Source organism: Lepus europaeus, chromosome 8, assembly GCF_033115175.1.
Source record: "Lepus europaeus isolate LE1 chromosome 8, mLepTim1.pri, whole genome shotgun sequence".
In the NCBI taxonomy this organism is placed as follows: Eukaryota; Metazoa; Chordata; class Mammalia; order Lagomorpha; family Leporidae; genus Lepus; species Lepus europaeus.
Window position 1 is genome coordinate 94,758,720 of NC_084834.1, and position 17,096 is coordinate 94,775,815.

Genomic DNA, 17,096 nt, shown 5'->3' on the forward strand with positions numbered 1-17,096 from the left:
CCATTATTACTTCAAATATTTGTTCTCTTCCTTTCTCCTGATATTCTCATTACATGTGACAACTTTTAGAATTTTCCTGAAGTTTCTGGATATTCTGTTAAATTTTGATTCCCTTTTTGACTTTGCCTTTCAACTTGGGAAGCTTTTATTGTTATTTCTTCAAATTTACTGATTTGTTCCTCAGTCATGTGCAATCTAATGATGAGTTCGTCAAAAGCGTTCATTTCTGTGACTTTATTTTCAGCACTTCAAATTCTTTTAATGTTTATTTGAAAGGTAGAGTTGGGGGAGGGGTGAGAGAGAGAGAAATGTTTTCCATTTGCTGGCTTACTTCCCAAATACCCACAACAGCCAGAGATGTGTGAGGCTAAAGCCAGCAACCTGGAATTCTATCAGGGTCTCCCACGTGGGTGACAAGGACCCAAGTACTTGAATCATCATCCCTGGTGCATTAGCAGGAAGCTGGATCAGAAGCAGAGTAGCCAGGATTCAACCAGGCATCCCACGGGACAGCATAACCCACCGCACAACACCTGCCCTTAGCACTTCAATTCTCATTTCCATCTCTCTGCTTGTGAATACCCATCTGCTCTTGTATGTTGTCAACTTTTTCCACTAGACCTTTTTTTTTCCAGTAGAAATGGAAACATGTTAAGAGTTATTTTTTAAATTTCTGGTCTTATAATTCCAACATCTGCCAAATCTTAGTTCTGAACCTTGATATACGTCTTCAGATTGTGTGTGTGTGTGTGTTTCCTTGCCATTTAGCATACCTTGTAACTTTTTGGCTGAAAGCTAGATGTGATGTATCAGGTAATATGTAATTAGTCTGTTAATATGAGGTTTTTATGTTAATCTGGTAGGAGCTAGACCGTGTTCAATGTTTGCTCTCAGTGACAAGAGGCTTTGGTTTTCTTGCTTTTGTTTTTGGGTTTCTCCAAGAATTGCTTCTTAAATAGTTCGTGTCCTGCAGATCTACTACTATTATACTGGACCTCTGTTGATGTGGTGTTAAGGTATTTGGAAACACCCTATAATTTTAGATCTCTTTTTTAGTTGGCTGTGACTCTTAGAAGGATTTCTATTTCCCTTCCCTTACATCAGACAGAAAGGCTAACAGAGGCTGGAATGACATGTCTAACCTTTTTTGGGTCCCACAAAGAGTAGGCTTTTGTTACCAAAAATTATCTGGGTTTATTTCAAAATAGTTACTTCCCTGCCCGAAAGACAAGGGGATCCTGATCTTAACTGTGAGAACCTAGGACAGTTCTTTGAAGTAAACCCTAGAGAGTGTGGGGTCCCCCTACGACTGGGCCCTCAAGAGTTTTAACTCAAGTGAGTCCACACTCAGTCTCCAACAACTGCCAGGGTTACCATTTTAGCCTTCCTACCAATTCCTGGCTCCAGCAGCTCTGATCCGGGTAAGGTGACCGCCAATTGCGATTCTCTGTATTTGCTGCCTCTTCAGTCTGGAAGACCGTGGTTTGCCCTGCTATTTCAGATCTTTTATGGATCTAAGAAAAGCCAACTGATTTTTAGGCTGCCTAGTTTTCTTTTTTGGTTAACACATAACCTCCAGCTTCTTTTGTTACTGTGAAGATGAATCTGATGGTTTCCACGCTCTTTACAAGTCAAAGCTGAAAGTGGAAGTCCCACATACTTTTTCTTTTAATCCTTTCTCCATTTTCACTAAAGTTCAGCTGAAGCACAAGGAAGAGCCTTCCCTAACTTCTCTCTGCTAAGGAAAGAACTCCTCCTTGTGTGCTCCAGTGCTTGCTGCAACTTTAAGAATTAAACAGGGTCACTTGGTCCTGTGAATCCTGAGTGCCTGGAGAAGGGATGATGAATTATATTTGTATTTCAGCACATGGTACAAATCAATATCTGCAGAATGGAAGGAAAAAGGAACAAAACACTAATTAAAACGAAAGTACTACTTTTATGTAGCTCATTTCTCGATTTATTAGAATAACCACATTTGGAGAGGCACAAAGCACTTAAGTTTTACATGACTACAAAGTTATCACAAATCCCAAACTTTTTAGCCACAGGTATTTCACCTACCCCATTGAAAGAAACAGCTTTCAAAACATCTGAGTTAGTTTAATGCACAGAGACCCTGAATATATGGAAACTAGCTATTTTTAAATGCTTGTACTTCCTGCTCTAATATCTTCTTTAAATGGAATCCAGCATAAAAGGGGTTGAAATGTATAAGGTCATGATGCAAATGCTTTGGAGAGACAGTGAAACCAATCTGCACAACATGGAAAAAGATGTAGTGTGCACAGAAGTTCTGAGATGACTCACTGAGCCATCTGGGCTTCCATGGCTTGTGCTGTCCATTCTGGGGCTGTTTGACTAATTTTCTCCAAAAGGTTATTCACTTGGAAACAAAGTGACTGGATCTGCTTGTCCCATGTTGGCAGGGCTTCTCGTGCTAAAGGAAAAAGGAAATAATGTGTAAGTTTGAAATTACTCCTTTGTATTCGTAACAAATATGAGTTAAAAGATACAGTAATCTAAGTCTTTAAAAGTTTACTACAAAACTCTTAAATTAATAAAATTAAGCTAATTAAACAATAGTTAAGAAAAGGACTCAAATCACTGACACAAAGTTTAAAACAAAACTTCAAAACATATACAGATCCGTGTTATTATCATCACTTGTGGAAAAAAAACTAACCAACCAACTTCAACCACTACCACAACAAAAAAAGCCTCACGGAAGTGGTTTTTTCCTCTCCATCAACAATGATGGATTCATAAGCCACTGCCATCTACCGGGCAAGATCGTTGACATACTCAAGGCTATGTCTGCTTGGCTCTCAAATCATAAAAGAACAAAGCCCAAGTCATAGAAGAACAAAAACAAAGCCTATCCTGGATCTGCCAGATTGTTCTCTATACCAGTAATATGTGGTTAGTAATGAAAAACTGGGGGCCGGCATTATGGCTCATTTGGTTAATCCTCCGCCTGCGGTGTTGGCACCCCATATGGGCGCCGGGTTCTAGTCCCGGTTGCTCCTCTTCCAGTTTAGCTCTCTGCTGTGGCCTGGGAGTGCAGTGGAGGATGGCCCAAGTGCTTGGGCCCTGCACCCGCATGGGAGACCAGGAGGAAGCACCTGGCTCCTGGCTTCAGATCTGTGCGGTGCCATCCACAGCGGCCATTTGGGGAGTGAACCAACGGAAGGAAGACCTTTCTCTGTCTCTCTCTCACTGTCTATAACTCTACCTGTCAAATAAATAAATTTTTAAAAAAATGAAAAACTGGGGGACAGCATTGTGGCATAGCAGGTAAAGCTGCCGCCCATGATACTGGCATCCCATATGGGCACTGGTTCATGTCCTGCTGCTCCACTTCCCATCCAACTCCCTCCAAATGGCCTGGGAAAAGAAGTGGAAGAAGTACCTGGGGCCTTGTATCCACGTGGGAGATCCAGATGAAGCTCCTGGCTTCAGCTTGCCACAGTACTGCTTGTTGAGGTCATCTGGGGAGTGAACCAGCAGATGGACCATCTCTCTCCCTGCCCCCCCTCTAACTTTGACTTTCTTTTCTATTTTTTAAAAGATTAATTTATTTATTTGAAAGGCAGAGTTACAGACAGGCAGAGGCACAGAGAAATAGAGAGGAGGGGAGTCTTCCATCCGCTGGTTCACTCCATAGATGGGCACAACGGCTGGAACTGAGCCAATCACAAAGCCAGGAGCCAGGAGATTCTTCCAGTTCTCCCACGTGGATGCAGGGGCCCAAGGACTTGCGCCATCTTCTACTGCTTTCCCAGGCCATAGCAGAGAGCTGGATCGGAAGTGGAGCAGCCAGAAGTTGAACCGGCACCCAGATGGGATGCCAGCACTGCAGGCAGCAGCTTTACCCACTACACCACAGCGCCAGCCCCTAACTTTGACTTTCAAAGTAAATAAAGAACCCTGGCTTTTAAAGTAAATCTTATTTTTTAAAAAATGAAAAACTATAGATAAATTCTCCAATTTTCTGAATATATAATATAAAATATCAGTCCTTGCCTCTTTTTTTTTTTTTTTGATGCTTAAAGGGCACTTTTAATATAGTGTTCTTTTTTTTTTAAGATTTATTTATTTATATGAAAGTCAGAGTTACACAGAGAGAGGAGAGGCAGAGAGAAGAGAGAGAGGTCTTCCATCTGCTGGTTCATTCCCCAGATGGCTGCAACAGCCAGAGCTGAGTTGATCAGGAGCCAGGAGCTTCTTCCAGGTCTTCCACGTGGGTGCAGGGGCCCAAGGACTTGCGCCATCTTCTACTGCTATCCCAGGCCATAGCAGAGAGCTGGATCAGAAGTGGAGCAGCCGGGTCTTGAATCGGTGTCCATATGGGATGCCTGCGCCTCAGGTCAGGGTATTAACCCGCTGCACCAGAGTGCCGGCCCCAGTCCTTGACTCTTAATACATAAATTTAAAAAGATTCCAGGTGCTGGCATTGTGGCGTGGTGGGTAAAGCCACTACCTGCAGTACTGGCAGTGCTGGCATCCCAGATGGCCAGCCATTCAAGGCCCCGCTGCTCCACTTCTGATCCAGCTCCCTGCTAAACAGCTTGAGAAAAGCAGCAGATGATGACCCAGGTACTTGGGCCCTGCCACCCACATGGGAGACCCAGATGACATTCCTGGCTCCTGGCTTCAGCCATGGCCCAGCCTCCGCCACTGTGGCCATCTGCGGAGTGAACCAGTGCATGGAAGACCTCTCTCTATAACTACAACTTTTAAATAAATAAATAAATCTTAAAAAAAAAAAAAAATTGGAGGCTGGCACAGCAGGCTAAGCTGCAGTCTGCAGCGCCAATATCCCATGTGGGCACCGGTTTGAGTCCCAGCTACCCTACTCCCGATCCAGCTCCCTAGTAGTACCTGCGAAAGCAACGGAAGATGGTCCAGGTCCCTGGGGCCTTGCCACCCAAGTGGGAGACCTGGAAGAAGCTCCTGACTCCTGCCTTTGGCCTGGCCTAGCCCCAGTCATTGTGGCCGCTTGGGGAGTGAACCAGTGGGTGGAAGATCTCTCTTCTTCCTCTCTGTAACTTTGCCTTTCAAATAACTAAACAAATCTTTTAAAAGAATTTAAAGAAATTCCAAAGACAATCTCTCTTTTTATTTGTTTTCTAATCAGGATAAAAATTTTTTTTTTTTTTTTTTTTTTGACAGGCAGAGTGGATAGTGAGACAGAGAGACAGAGAGGAAGGTCTTCCTTTCTGCCGTTGGTTCACAATCCAATGGCCGCTGCGGCCGGCGCATCGTGCTGATCCGAAGCCAGGAGCCAGGTGCTTCTCCCGGTCTCCCATGCGGGTGCAGGGCCCAAGGACTTGGGCCATCCTCCACTGCGTTCCTGGGCCATAGCAGAGAGCTTGCCTGGAAGAGGGGCAACCAGGATAGAATCTGGCGCCCCAACCGGGACTAGAACCCGGTGTGCTGGCGCCGCAAAGCGGAGGATTAGCCTGTGAAGCCACGGCGCCGGCCTTGGAAATGTTTTGTAACTAAATAGAGATGGAGGTTGTGCAATATGATTATATTGCACTGAATTGTTTTCTTCGAGTGTTTAATTTCATGTTAGGTGTATTTCAATTAAAAAAAAAAAACTGGGGGGAGTGGCAGGAGTGCTTGATCAATAGTGAAGTTTACTATAAATCTGCTTATTATCATATTGTTCCAGATCAGTTGAACCAAATTGATCCAAATTTATATGTAAAATCTCATATAGTCAAAAATCAAACTTCAATGAGAAAGGATGTTTATTTAATATATGATAGATTTATCATATATATTTAATATATGTACTACGCACTAATATATGGACTACGCACCAAGAAAAAACAACTAGACCGTATCCTAAAATTATCCATAAAAATGAGTCATTTAATGATGAAATAAATTTCTATCTATAAAATAATAAGTAAAAAATTTGAAGTTTTAGGAAAATAATAATGGAGGAGACTTTTTTTTAAAGATGTATTTATTTATTTGAAAGTCAGAGTTATACACAGAGAGAAGGAGAGGCAGAGAGAGAGAGAGAAAGAGAGGGCTTCCATCTGTTGGTTCACTCTCCAATTGGCTGCAACAGCCAGAGCTGCGCTAATCTGAAGCCAGGAGCCTGGAGCTTCCTCTGGGTCTTCCCATGCGGGTGTAGGGGCCCAAGGACTTGGGCCATCTTCTACTGCTTTCCCAGGCCATAGCAGAGAGCTGGATCAGAAGAAAAGCAGCTGGGACTCGAACTGGTGCCCATATGGGATGCCAGCACTGCAGGCAGCGGCTTTATCCGCTATGCCACAGTGCCGGCCCGAGACTTTTCTTAATACAGGAAATTCAAAGGCCATAAAATTTTTAAAAATTAACATATTGGGGCAAGTGCTGTGGCATGCTAGGTTAATTCACCGCCTGCGGTGCCAGCATCCCAAATGGGTGCCAGTTCTAGTCCCAGCTGCTCTTCTTCCCACTCACCTCTCTGCTATGGCCTAGGAAAGCAGTAGAAGATGTCCCAAGTTCTTGGGCCCCTGCACCTGTGTGAGAGACCTGGAAGAAGCTCCTGGCTCCTGGCTTCAGACTGGCACAGCTCTGGCCGTTGCGGCCATTTGGGGAATGAACCAGCAGATGGAAGACCTTTCTCTCTGTCTTTCCCTCTCACTGTCTGTAACTCTGCCTCTCATATATAAATAAAATCTTTAAAAAAATTAACATACCTGGCTGCATAAAATATTCTAAAATGTGTTTATGCTATGTATTGCCTTCCAGAATAACAACTGACAAAGCAGGAAAGATAGTTGTAACACATAAAACAAAATTAAAATGATCATTATACTAAAAGCAACAGAAAACTGACAGAGAGATGTGGGCAAGAGAAGAAACAAAAGAAATGCATGGGACCAGTGTTGTGGCATAGCTGGTAAAGCAGCTGGCTGCAATGGCAACATCCCATATGGGTGCTGGTTTGTATCCCAGTTGCTCCACTTCCAATCCAGCTCCCTGCTAATGGCCTGGGAAAAGCAGCAGATGATGGCCCCTGCTACCCACACAGGAGACCTGGAAGAAGCTCCCAGCTCCTGGCTTTGGCCTGGCCCAGCCCTGACTAGTTTAGCCACCTGGAGAGTAAACCAGCAGATGAAGTTCTCTCTCTCTCTGTCTCTCCCTCTCTTTATAACTCTGCCTTTCAAATAAATCTTAAAAATAAAATAAATGCACATTAAAATAATTAACATAATTATCTTCCCCATCAACTGGCAATGATTAATAGAATAATAATACCCAACTGTTGAAGACTCATTCTCATACTGGTAGAATTCTAAATGGCACAGTTTTCTGGAAAAAACCGGTAGTATCTATTAAGAATTAAAACACTTATATCCTTTGATGCCATGGTATTACTTCTCTGAGACTCTGTTCTATAGGAATAAGTATACCCATATATAAAGTGAAATATAAGGAAAGCACCCAAATGTCCATCCACAAGTGAAAAGTTGAATTCCATAGACCATTATACAGCTATTAAGTAAATCAGATTGATATCTGACTTGAAAATATGTTTACAGGTACAATACACTCAAAAAGCAATTTGCATAATGTGTACTTTAAAATATAATGCCAGAGGTGAGCATTTAGCATAGTGGTTAAATGCTTGCAACCCAAAGAGGACTACCTGGGTTCGAGTTCTGGCTCTGGACCCCAATTCTGGTTTCCTGCTAACAGGTGTCTTGGGAGGTACTGTGTGAGAGATCAAGTAGCTGGGTCCCTGCCACCTATGTGGGAGACCTGGATTGATTTCTAGGCTCCTGGCTTCAATCTGGCCCAGCCCAACTATTAACAGGAATTTGGGGAGTGAACCTGCAGATGGAAGATTTATCTTTCTGTCTGTCTGCCTCTCAAATAAAACAACTATGTGTACATGTGTGTGTATGTGTATACAAAATCCTGTAATCCACTTTGTATAAACACAAGACTGCCAGACTAATAGTTACATCAGGGAGCCTGGACTAGAGGAATGCAGGTGGGAGTGGAAAGATGGCTCTTCCTTGAGTTACCCTCATTAATGCTTTACTTGAGCATATTAACTATTAGAATCTACTAAAATTTAATAAAATTAGAAGGAAAATATTTTACATTCTGTCAAATTTATAGAAACTAATTAATTTAATTTGCCCTTTATCTTGGTGATATATTTGCTATGCTACTCATCATACATTGATATAGTCAATATTTATTTCTCACCTACAGTGTATAAACAATGTTCATATTGAAACAGACATTGGATATACCACAGAAAATAAGACTTAATTCCTACTATTAGGAGGCTTTGTTTGGAAGCAGAAGCATATATTTAGACAAATCATTACACAATTGATAATAAGTGAGGTTAATGCTATGAAGAAATTCAGGGTGACATGAGAACATATCATCTAAAGCCATACCTACTCTGGAGAGTCGGGAAATAATTACTGATTAACACTGCTCAAACTGAGACATGGGAAGAAACAGAAATGGCCAGAGAGGAGTAGATGCTTTGGAGTGTTTGATGGGAGGAAGGAATTTACAATGCTAAGAAAGAACATCTATGTTGCTGGGTTGGCAAGAGACAGCTAGAAAGGACTAGTCAGGGTCTTTAAGACTGTTCAACAGGCAATGGGAAAGTCACTCATTAGAGCGCAAGCAGGCACACAATATGAGACTGGCACTGTGGCATGGCAGGTTAAGCCAACAACAGCAAAGCTGGCAGCCCATATGGGCGCCGGTTCAATTCCTGCTGCTCCACTTACAATCCAGCTCCTTGATAAAGTGTCTGCCAACTCCAGCCATTGTGGCCATTTGGGAGGTACACCAGTGGATGGAAGATCTTTCTCTGTCTCTCCCTCTGTTTGTATCTTTGCCTCTCAGATACATAAATAAATCTTTAAAAAAATACATGATTTAGTAACTTGTTTGCTATTGCTCAAATTTTCGTTTTTAAAAAATCACAATCATGGTCCAGTGTTGTGTCGCAGTGGGCTGGGAATGTAGGCTGGAGTTCCAGTGGCTCCACAGCTCTCTGCTAATGAGTCTGGTAGCAGTAGCAGAACATGCCTCAAGTACTTGGGCCCCTGCCACCCACATGGAGACCTGGGTGAAGTTCCAGGTTCCCAGATGTGGCCCGGACTAACACTGGCCCTGGAATAGTCCCTGCCATTGCAGACGTTTAGCGAGTGAACCAACACATGGAAGCACTGTAGAAGCTGCGGAGATGACAGTGAAGAATAGTTGGAGAATCAGGAGGGAAACAGGAGAATGAGGAGGAAGAGATGACAGAAGTCACGGCGGCGCTGGGGAGGAGAATGTTCTAAAAGCAGTGAGAGGGCAACATTGTTCATTACATTAAAAGCCAAATGAAACTTAAGAACTAAAAGGATTTTTGTTGAAATGGAAGAGACCTGAGCATGCTGAAGTACTGATGGACAGAAGCTAATACAGAAAGAAAGGAGGAAAACAGACAAAAGTTAGCTGCTAACCCCAGTCCTCTAAAACAGCATTTTTTTGGTGAGGGTGAGGAGACAGGGATTAGAGAAGGAATCCTAACCATAATTGGAAGAACTGGATGAGGAGATGCAAACCAGTTCTATTATAACAGGAAGGAAGAAAAAGATCTACATCATATATTCTAAAATTAGATTTTTATAAATCTGATGAAGTTAAAATAATTTTACATTGATAGCTGATTTGTTGTTGTCATTATTAAATAGGAAACAAGGTTTCCTGCTGAAATTGAAGGAGTAGTCAGATATTCAAGAAAAATAGGGCCGGCGCCGTGGCTCACTAGGCTAATCCTCCGCCTTGCGGCGCCGGCACACCGGGTTCTAGTCCCAGTCAGGGCACTGATCCTGTCCCGGTGGCCCCTCTTCCAGGCCAGCTCTCTGCTGTGGCCCGGGAGTGCAGTGGAGGATGGCCCAAGTGCTTGGGCCCTGCACCCCATGGGAGACCAGGAGAAGCACCTGGCTCCTGCCTTCGGATCAGTGCGGTGCGCCGGCCGCAGCACGCCTACCGCGGCGGCCATTGGAGGGTGAACCAATGGCAAAAAGGAAGACCTTTCTCTCTGTCTCCCTCTACTGTCCACTCTGCCTGTCAAAAAAAAAGAAAGAAAAAAAAAAAAGAAAAAGAAAATCAGGGCAAGGTGCATTGGCAAGTAGATTAAGCCTCTGATGCAGCGCCAGTATCCCTTATGGGTGCTAGTTTGTGTCCTGGCTGCTCCTCTTCCAATCCAGCTCTCTGCTATAGCCTGGGAAGGCAGCAGAAGATGGCCCAAGTCCTTGGGCCCCTGCACCTGTGTGGGAGATCTGAAGGAGGCACCTGGCTCCTGGTTTTGGATTAGCCCAACTCTAGCTGTTGTAGCCATCTGGGGAGTGAACAAATGGATGGAAGACCTTTCTTTCTGTTTCTCCCTCTCTGTCTGTAACTTTACCTTTCAAAAAATAAATAGAAATATTAAAAAAAGAAATCGGGGGCTGGCACTATGGTATAGTAGGTTAAGCCTCCCCCTGCGGTGCCAGCATCCCATATGAGCACTGGTTTTTATCCCAGCTGCTCCACTTCAATCCATTTCCCTGCTAAAGGCTTGGAAAAGCAGTGGAAGATGGCCCAAGTACTTGGACCTCTGAACCCATGTGGAAGACCCAGAAGCTCCAGGCTCCTGGCTTTGGATTCACCCAGCTTTGGCCATAGCAGCCATTTGGGGAGTGAACCAGCAGATGGAAGACCTCTCTCTCTGTCTCTCCCTCTCTCTCTCTGTAACTCTGCCTCTCAAATAAAAATAAATCTTTAAGAAAATGAAAATCTGACATAGTCACTGCAAAGGAGGAGAAACAGCGGACTAGAGAAATGTGCCAATAATCCTACCCCAGTTGGTGCTGAGGATCCAGGACTTCAAACTTACAGTGGCATCACTGTGTCTGGTGTCTTACTCTCCTCAGTAATATTAGCTAGCCACTCAAGCACAGTGGCAGAAAAAGATAAAGAATGAGTTCATTCAAGGTGAAGTTTTGCTGAATAGGTAGAATAAAGTCAACAGGCAAGCAGGTTATCTGTAAAAAAGTAATTAAACTAAGAGATCACGTCATCTAAGCTAAATAGCAGAAGGCAAAAAAGGGTTGTGCTGACTAGAAGGAAGCAGAAGAGCCAATGGACCAGAGGCGCCCATGTGGTCAAGGAAAAGCGGAAGTGGGAGTAACTGAGACAGATCACTACAGAGACAGGAGAAAGGTCATGGTCAGGGGAGATATTTCAAACTGACATTTACAAGTGGAACAGTTCTGGATACAGCAAGGTCCAGGTGTGAAGAAGGGGGGAATAAGGAGCTGAGAAGGTTTTAGACCATGAGAAAGTCAAGGAATCCACTTACCTGTCTGCCTTCATTAGTTAATGAGCTGCTGAATGCAAGTAAAACTGTCAATTCCACATGCCCAATACATGCTACATGGCCAATAAACATTTGATGAGCAAATGAATGGATAGAACAATCTGAGTTTCAAAATTTTCCTTAGCATAGCAAATATGCATTAAGCATACTGATGAATTAACTTTAAAAAATTATTTCAAATTATTTCTTGTGGAAATAATCTTATTCCATGAGTTTTTAGGATTCTGTGTCAAAAGAAATTGTTCAACATGTTTTAATCATAAATATGTAATAATTCACTCCCATTTCATTATGATAGAAAAAGACTAAGCCTCTTACTTTCAAAATGAACTATTCCATCAATCTGGTCAATAAATCCATTCATCCGTCCTTCTGTTATCATTTGAGATGCTATCTTTTCTGCCTATAAAAAAAGCAACAAAATCTTAGAAACGTTAAATACTGTATCTAACAATTACTCACGTTTGGTAAGAAAATTTGGTTTAACTTACAAATGTGTTCCTCTGCCATTCACTAAAAGACTATATCTTATAAATCTGCCTATTTTCTCAAATCTTTCTAGGAACAACCCCATTATTTGCAGGAAACTGGGACCTGTTCATTTTATTGTGAGACTGCAGACAAAAATCTAGCCTTTCTACTAATTTTCTGCTCTGTTTAGAATGAAACTTACAACTTTTCTTCTCATTGGTATCCATGCTTCAGAAAAAGCACAAAAAAAACCTAACCAGTTTTTCTTATTATACTTCATTTCATTCCCCACATTATTTAACACCTCAAAAAAACTCTTTTAAGTAATATTTTTAAAGACAACCTGAAAGGAAAAATTGATGGTCAAATTAAAAAAGAAATTAAAAAGATTTAAAGACAAAGTAACAAAAGATCCTCTAATAGTTCCTGAAGATATTTTAATGTTTACCATGTGCAACCAGGAGTGTGACTTGGTCGTTTATTAATTCTAACCATCTTCACAGTCAATTCTAAATTACTTTTGAAGAAACTGTAACTAGCACTTATTTTAAAAGTATATTCATATCCCTTAATTTCTGCATGGAATCATACCTCAAAGCCTAAAAAGCAAGCATCTTTTAATTGTAACTTAGGCTGTAGTTCCCACATAAAGGAACTGTTAGAAAATCTTAAATGAAAATTTCATTACCAGAAAAATGTGGAATATGACTCATAACTACATTGAATTTAAGGTCTGTAAATTAGGGAAAAGTAAGGCTAATTGTTTACTTTTAATATAACAAAATTAAGAGAACGTTTTATAAATGTTATATGAAACATCCTCCAAATACTATTTATACTTTGCTGGAATTGAGATATAGCCAACCAAGCCCTCAAATGAATTAAATTAAATTCTCTAGTAAGTCAATCAACTTCTTATGTTAACCCAAGCACAGAAGTTATGATAGTATTAACTGGAGTATTACCATACTCATTCTCTTAAAGAGATGAAAATTTAACCTTCAAGTTAGTCTAGGCTATAAAAAAGTAAAGCATCAAAATGTTAAGTTAGTCAAGAATCAAAAACCACTATGAAGTGGATCTAAACAGACACCAAACAAAGACATTCTCACAAAATGAATGTCATAACCCGGAACTCCTTTAAGAGTCCCACTCTACAGCACTTTACCATAAAACACAAGTTAAAAAACAAAGACACTAAAAAAACAATTCCACTATGGTACTATTTTAGCCTTGAAATAATTTATTTTCATTTACTTGGAGCTCTTTATAATTTTTGTTACAGTTGTCAACATTTAATAATTACATAATATTTAATTTTCTCATTACTTTGTTTTGTCTCTTAACTTTGTTTTTATGTATGAGAGTCAAGAAAAAACCTTAGCATCTGCTCACAGAGCTAAGAGGTAAAATATTTTTAAATAAAGGAATTTTTTTGTTTAAAAAAACAAAATACCTTAGCTGCTGGGATCTCCAAAAGAGCTCCAAGTTCTTCAAAGGTAATATTATTATATAACTTGCTTGCAGACAGCAAATTGTGCTCAATAACAGCTCTGTCCAAGATGCTGGAACCTTAAATAAGTACAAATAAGACAGTTTTAAGTTTGAAACTAGTTTTACATTAAAAAAGATATACCTTTTTCGCTGAAAATTTCGAGATATGTCATCTCATAATCATGTTTATTCCTATGATCAAAATCTTAAAAGTAGGCCTGGTATTGTGGTGTAATGGGTTAAGCCACCATCTGCGATGCCGGCATCCTATATGAGTGCTAGTTTGAGTCCTGGCTGCTCTACTTTTGCTAATGTGCCTGTGAAAGCAGCAGAAGATGGCCCAAGTGCTTGGGCCTCTGCTCCCACAGGGGAAGACCCAGATGAAGCTCCTGGTTCCTGGCTTTGGCCTGGCTCAGTCCAGGCAGCTGCAGCCATTTGGGGAGGAAACCAGAGGAGAGAAGATCTCTGTCTCTCCCTTCCTGTCTGTAACTCTGTCTTTCAAAAGAAAAGCAGGTGGGAGGGCGGGTATGAGAGGAAGAACCGTTATATTCCTAAAGCTGTATCTATGAAATTTGTATTGATTAAATAAAAGCTTTCTTTAAAAAAAGTAATCAAAATGGTTTATATATACTGTCTCATTAATAGTTAACTTAAAAAAATAGCACATTCAGAAAATGAGTGATTAGCAAGTAACTGATGAATGGATTTAACACTCTGGACTTGGGGTTTGCTTCTTTGGGCTATCAAATTCATTACCTTTCATTTTCTTGCTACAAGCAATTTATCCTGTCAGCTTGATAAAGTCCCTGATGGCTATTATTTTGGGCACTCCACAAGCACCTTACTGTAATGCAAATGCAAGAAATGTCCAGAAGGTGGGAGCAGCCAGCCTTCTTGAGATATGAGGCACAGAACTCCCCTTCAGGTGAGGCAGTCCAGCACTTACTGAGGTTTCAGACGAAGGCCCACACTGACGGCATTAGGCCGGTGGGCTCACTCAGCTTACAGGGTTTTCTGCTGCGCACTCACCATTACTATAGTCCAGATGCCAGGATAGGTGCTGGGGACAATACAGCTCAGGACTTCAAGAGACATACTCCGAGAACCCGTGTTTCTTACAGTGCCCTGTCATTACTTTTCCAGAGTGCCGCTCGTAATCTAGTGTTTTTCTTAACTCCCACCTCCCAGTTTCCTTTGCTGGTTCCTTCTTATTTTCCTTACCTCAAAAATTAGAGTGCTCCATTTTATACTTCTGTTTATTCTTTCTTCCTACATTATCTCAAAATTACCAATATGCTGATGATGATCAAATAGGGTCTTCAAGAAGCTCACAGAAAATGTGTATTGTGAAAAAACTATGCATGGATTTCAAAACATTTTGCACCAAATTAACATATCTTTTAATTCCATTTTCTACAAACTTTTTAAAAGTACCCTCATATTTCTAAGCCAAATCTCTCTTGAGCTCAGACTCATACCCAACTATCTAAATAACACCTCTACTTGGACATTTTATAAACATATCAAATTTTTTTTTTAGATTTTTTTTTAAATTTATTTGAGAGGTAGAGTTACAGACAGTGAGAGGGAGAAACAGAGAAAGGTTTTCCTTCCGTTGGTTCACTCTCCAAATAGCTGCAACGGCCAGAGCTGCACCAATCCGAAGCCATGAGCCAGGTGTTTCTTTCCAGTCTCCCATGTGGGTGCAGGGAACAAGCACTTAGGCCATCTTCTACTGCCTTCCCAGGCCACAGCAGAGAGCTGGACTGGAAGAGGAGCAGCCGGGACTAGAATCGGTGCCCATATGGGATGCCGGCACCGCAGGCGGAGGATTAACCTACTGTGCCACGGCACCTGCCCCATAAACATATCAAATTTAACATGTTCAAAAAGGACTTCCCCCTTCAAGTCTATTCTTTTCTCAGTCTACTCCATCTCAATAAACAGTACTGCAGGCTGACAGAAGTGGGGAATAAGGTGATTTTGTTTCATGTGTATAGTTTCAGCATGAGAAGATAAGAAAGTTTTGGAGAGGAACAGTGGTGAGGGAGGAAGGCACCACTGAACTGCATGCCTAAGAATGGTTACACTGGTATTGTTTATATTATGCATTGCTGTGGTTTGGGTATGCCCTTGGATGTTGGTAACTTAATTCCCCAAAGTCCTGCATTAATGGTATTTGAAAGGCGGGACCTTTGGGGGATTACTGGATTATGACAGCTCTTTGTGGGCACAGATTCAAGAGTTATCAAGGGAGTGGATCATTTTGTGATGCAACAAGAAGGCCTTCACCTGGTGCTGAGCAGATGCTAGCACCATAGATTTGGACTTCCCATGTAGCAGAACTGTGAGGTCAATAAATCTCGACTCTTTATAAATTACTCTGTGGTAAAAAGTAACCGAAAATAGACATGCTTCTTTTTTTTAACCACAGTTAAAGAAAAGGAATACAGAGGCCAGCATAATGGGAAGTAGCAGTGATGGCTCAAGTTATCAGGTTCCTGCTACTCCATTTGGAAGACCTGGATTGAGCTTATGGTTCCTGGCTCTGATCCCAGCCAGGACCTGTTGTAGGCCTTTGGGAAGTGTACCACTGGAAGGGAGTTTTTTCTTTCTATTTGTCTGTTTCTCTATCTTCCAAAAAAAAAGGAGGGGAGGGGTGATATTTGGTACAGTGGCTAAGTCTCCACTTGGGACACCTGTATTCTGTTTCAGAGTGCCTGGTTTAAGTCCCAGCTCCTCCTCTTCTGATCCTCTTTTTTTTTGACAGGCAGAGTGGACAGTGAGAGAGAGACAGAGAGAAAGGTCTTCCATCTGATCCTCTTCTAATCCAGCTCCCTGCTAATGCACCTGGGAAAGCAGTGGAAGATGGTCCAAGTCTTTGGGCCCCCGCACCCATATGGGAGACCTGGAAGAAGTTCCAGGCTCCTGGCTTTGGATTGGCCCAACTCCAGCCCTATGCAGTATTTTAATAATATACATCTTGGGGCCAACGCTGTGGGGTAGCAGGTAAAGTCACTGCCTGCAGTGCCAGCACCCCATATGGACGCTGGTTCAAGACTTGGCTGCTCCACTTCCGATCCAGCTCTTCTACGGCCTGGGAAAGCAGTAGAAGATGGCCCAAGTGCTTGGGCCCCTGCACCAGCGTGGGAGACCTGAAGGAAGCTCCTGGCTCCTGGCTTTGGACTGGCACAGCTCTGGCTGCTTCGGCCACCTGGGAAGTGAACCAGCGGATGGAACATCTCTCTCTCTCTCTCTCTCTCGCTCTCGCTCTTGCTCTCTCTCGCTCGCTTCAGTGTGGGACATGGTCAATACCTGGGCTACTCATTAAAGTAAAATTAAATGAAATTAAACAAAAGAGAGTAAAATTGGATGAAGTGTATATCTTTCAGCTAACCTCTACCTAAATGTCTCTTTACAGCTAATTTCTCTTGCATATATGATAATCCCAAGGCAGTGAGTCTAACAGATCTGCTTATTTATCTTGGTTGTTCCCATGTTTCTGAATGTCTACTACTGTTGTCAAAACCCACTTTATAACCTCTGTAGACAGGCACACATAAAATCATTAATGTTATAAACAAGCAACTATTGAAAATGTCTTTCATAGGAAACGCAGTCTGACCTAAGAAAATTCATCCTTTCACCAGGAAATATGACATCAAGTTTTTTTCTTATTGGCAACACTTAACCCTGAGTAACCCTGGACAAACTATTATGCCAAATTGTGTTC

General features: G+C 41.9%; 1 protein-coding gene across 2 annotated transcripts in view; it reads right to left on the reverse strand.

Annotated features, from left to right (window-relative positions):
- Positions 1 to 1,937: 1,937 nt before the first annotated feature.
- COPS4 (COP9 signalosome subunit 4) overlaps positions 1,938 to 17,096 on the reverse strand; it is a 46,469-nt gene continuing 31,310 nt past the window's right edge. Inside the window, exons 8-10 of one of the 2 annotated variants that reach the window (XM_062199186.1) lie at positions 13,326 to 13,441; positions 11,717 to 11,801; positions 1,938 to 2,440 (exon numbers count right to left, since the gene is read on the reverse strand). In XM_062199186.1, the coding sequence (XP_062055170.1) occupies positions 2,307 to 2,440; positions 11,717 to 11,801; positions 13,326 to 13,441 (335 nt within the window). In that variant the 3' untranslated portion in view covers positions 1,938 to 2,306. The remainder of the gene's footprint in view (positions 2,441 to 11,716; positions 11,802 to 13,325; positions 13,442 to 17,096) is intronic. The other variant, XM_062199188.1, reaches the window with a different exon arrangement.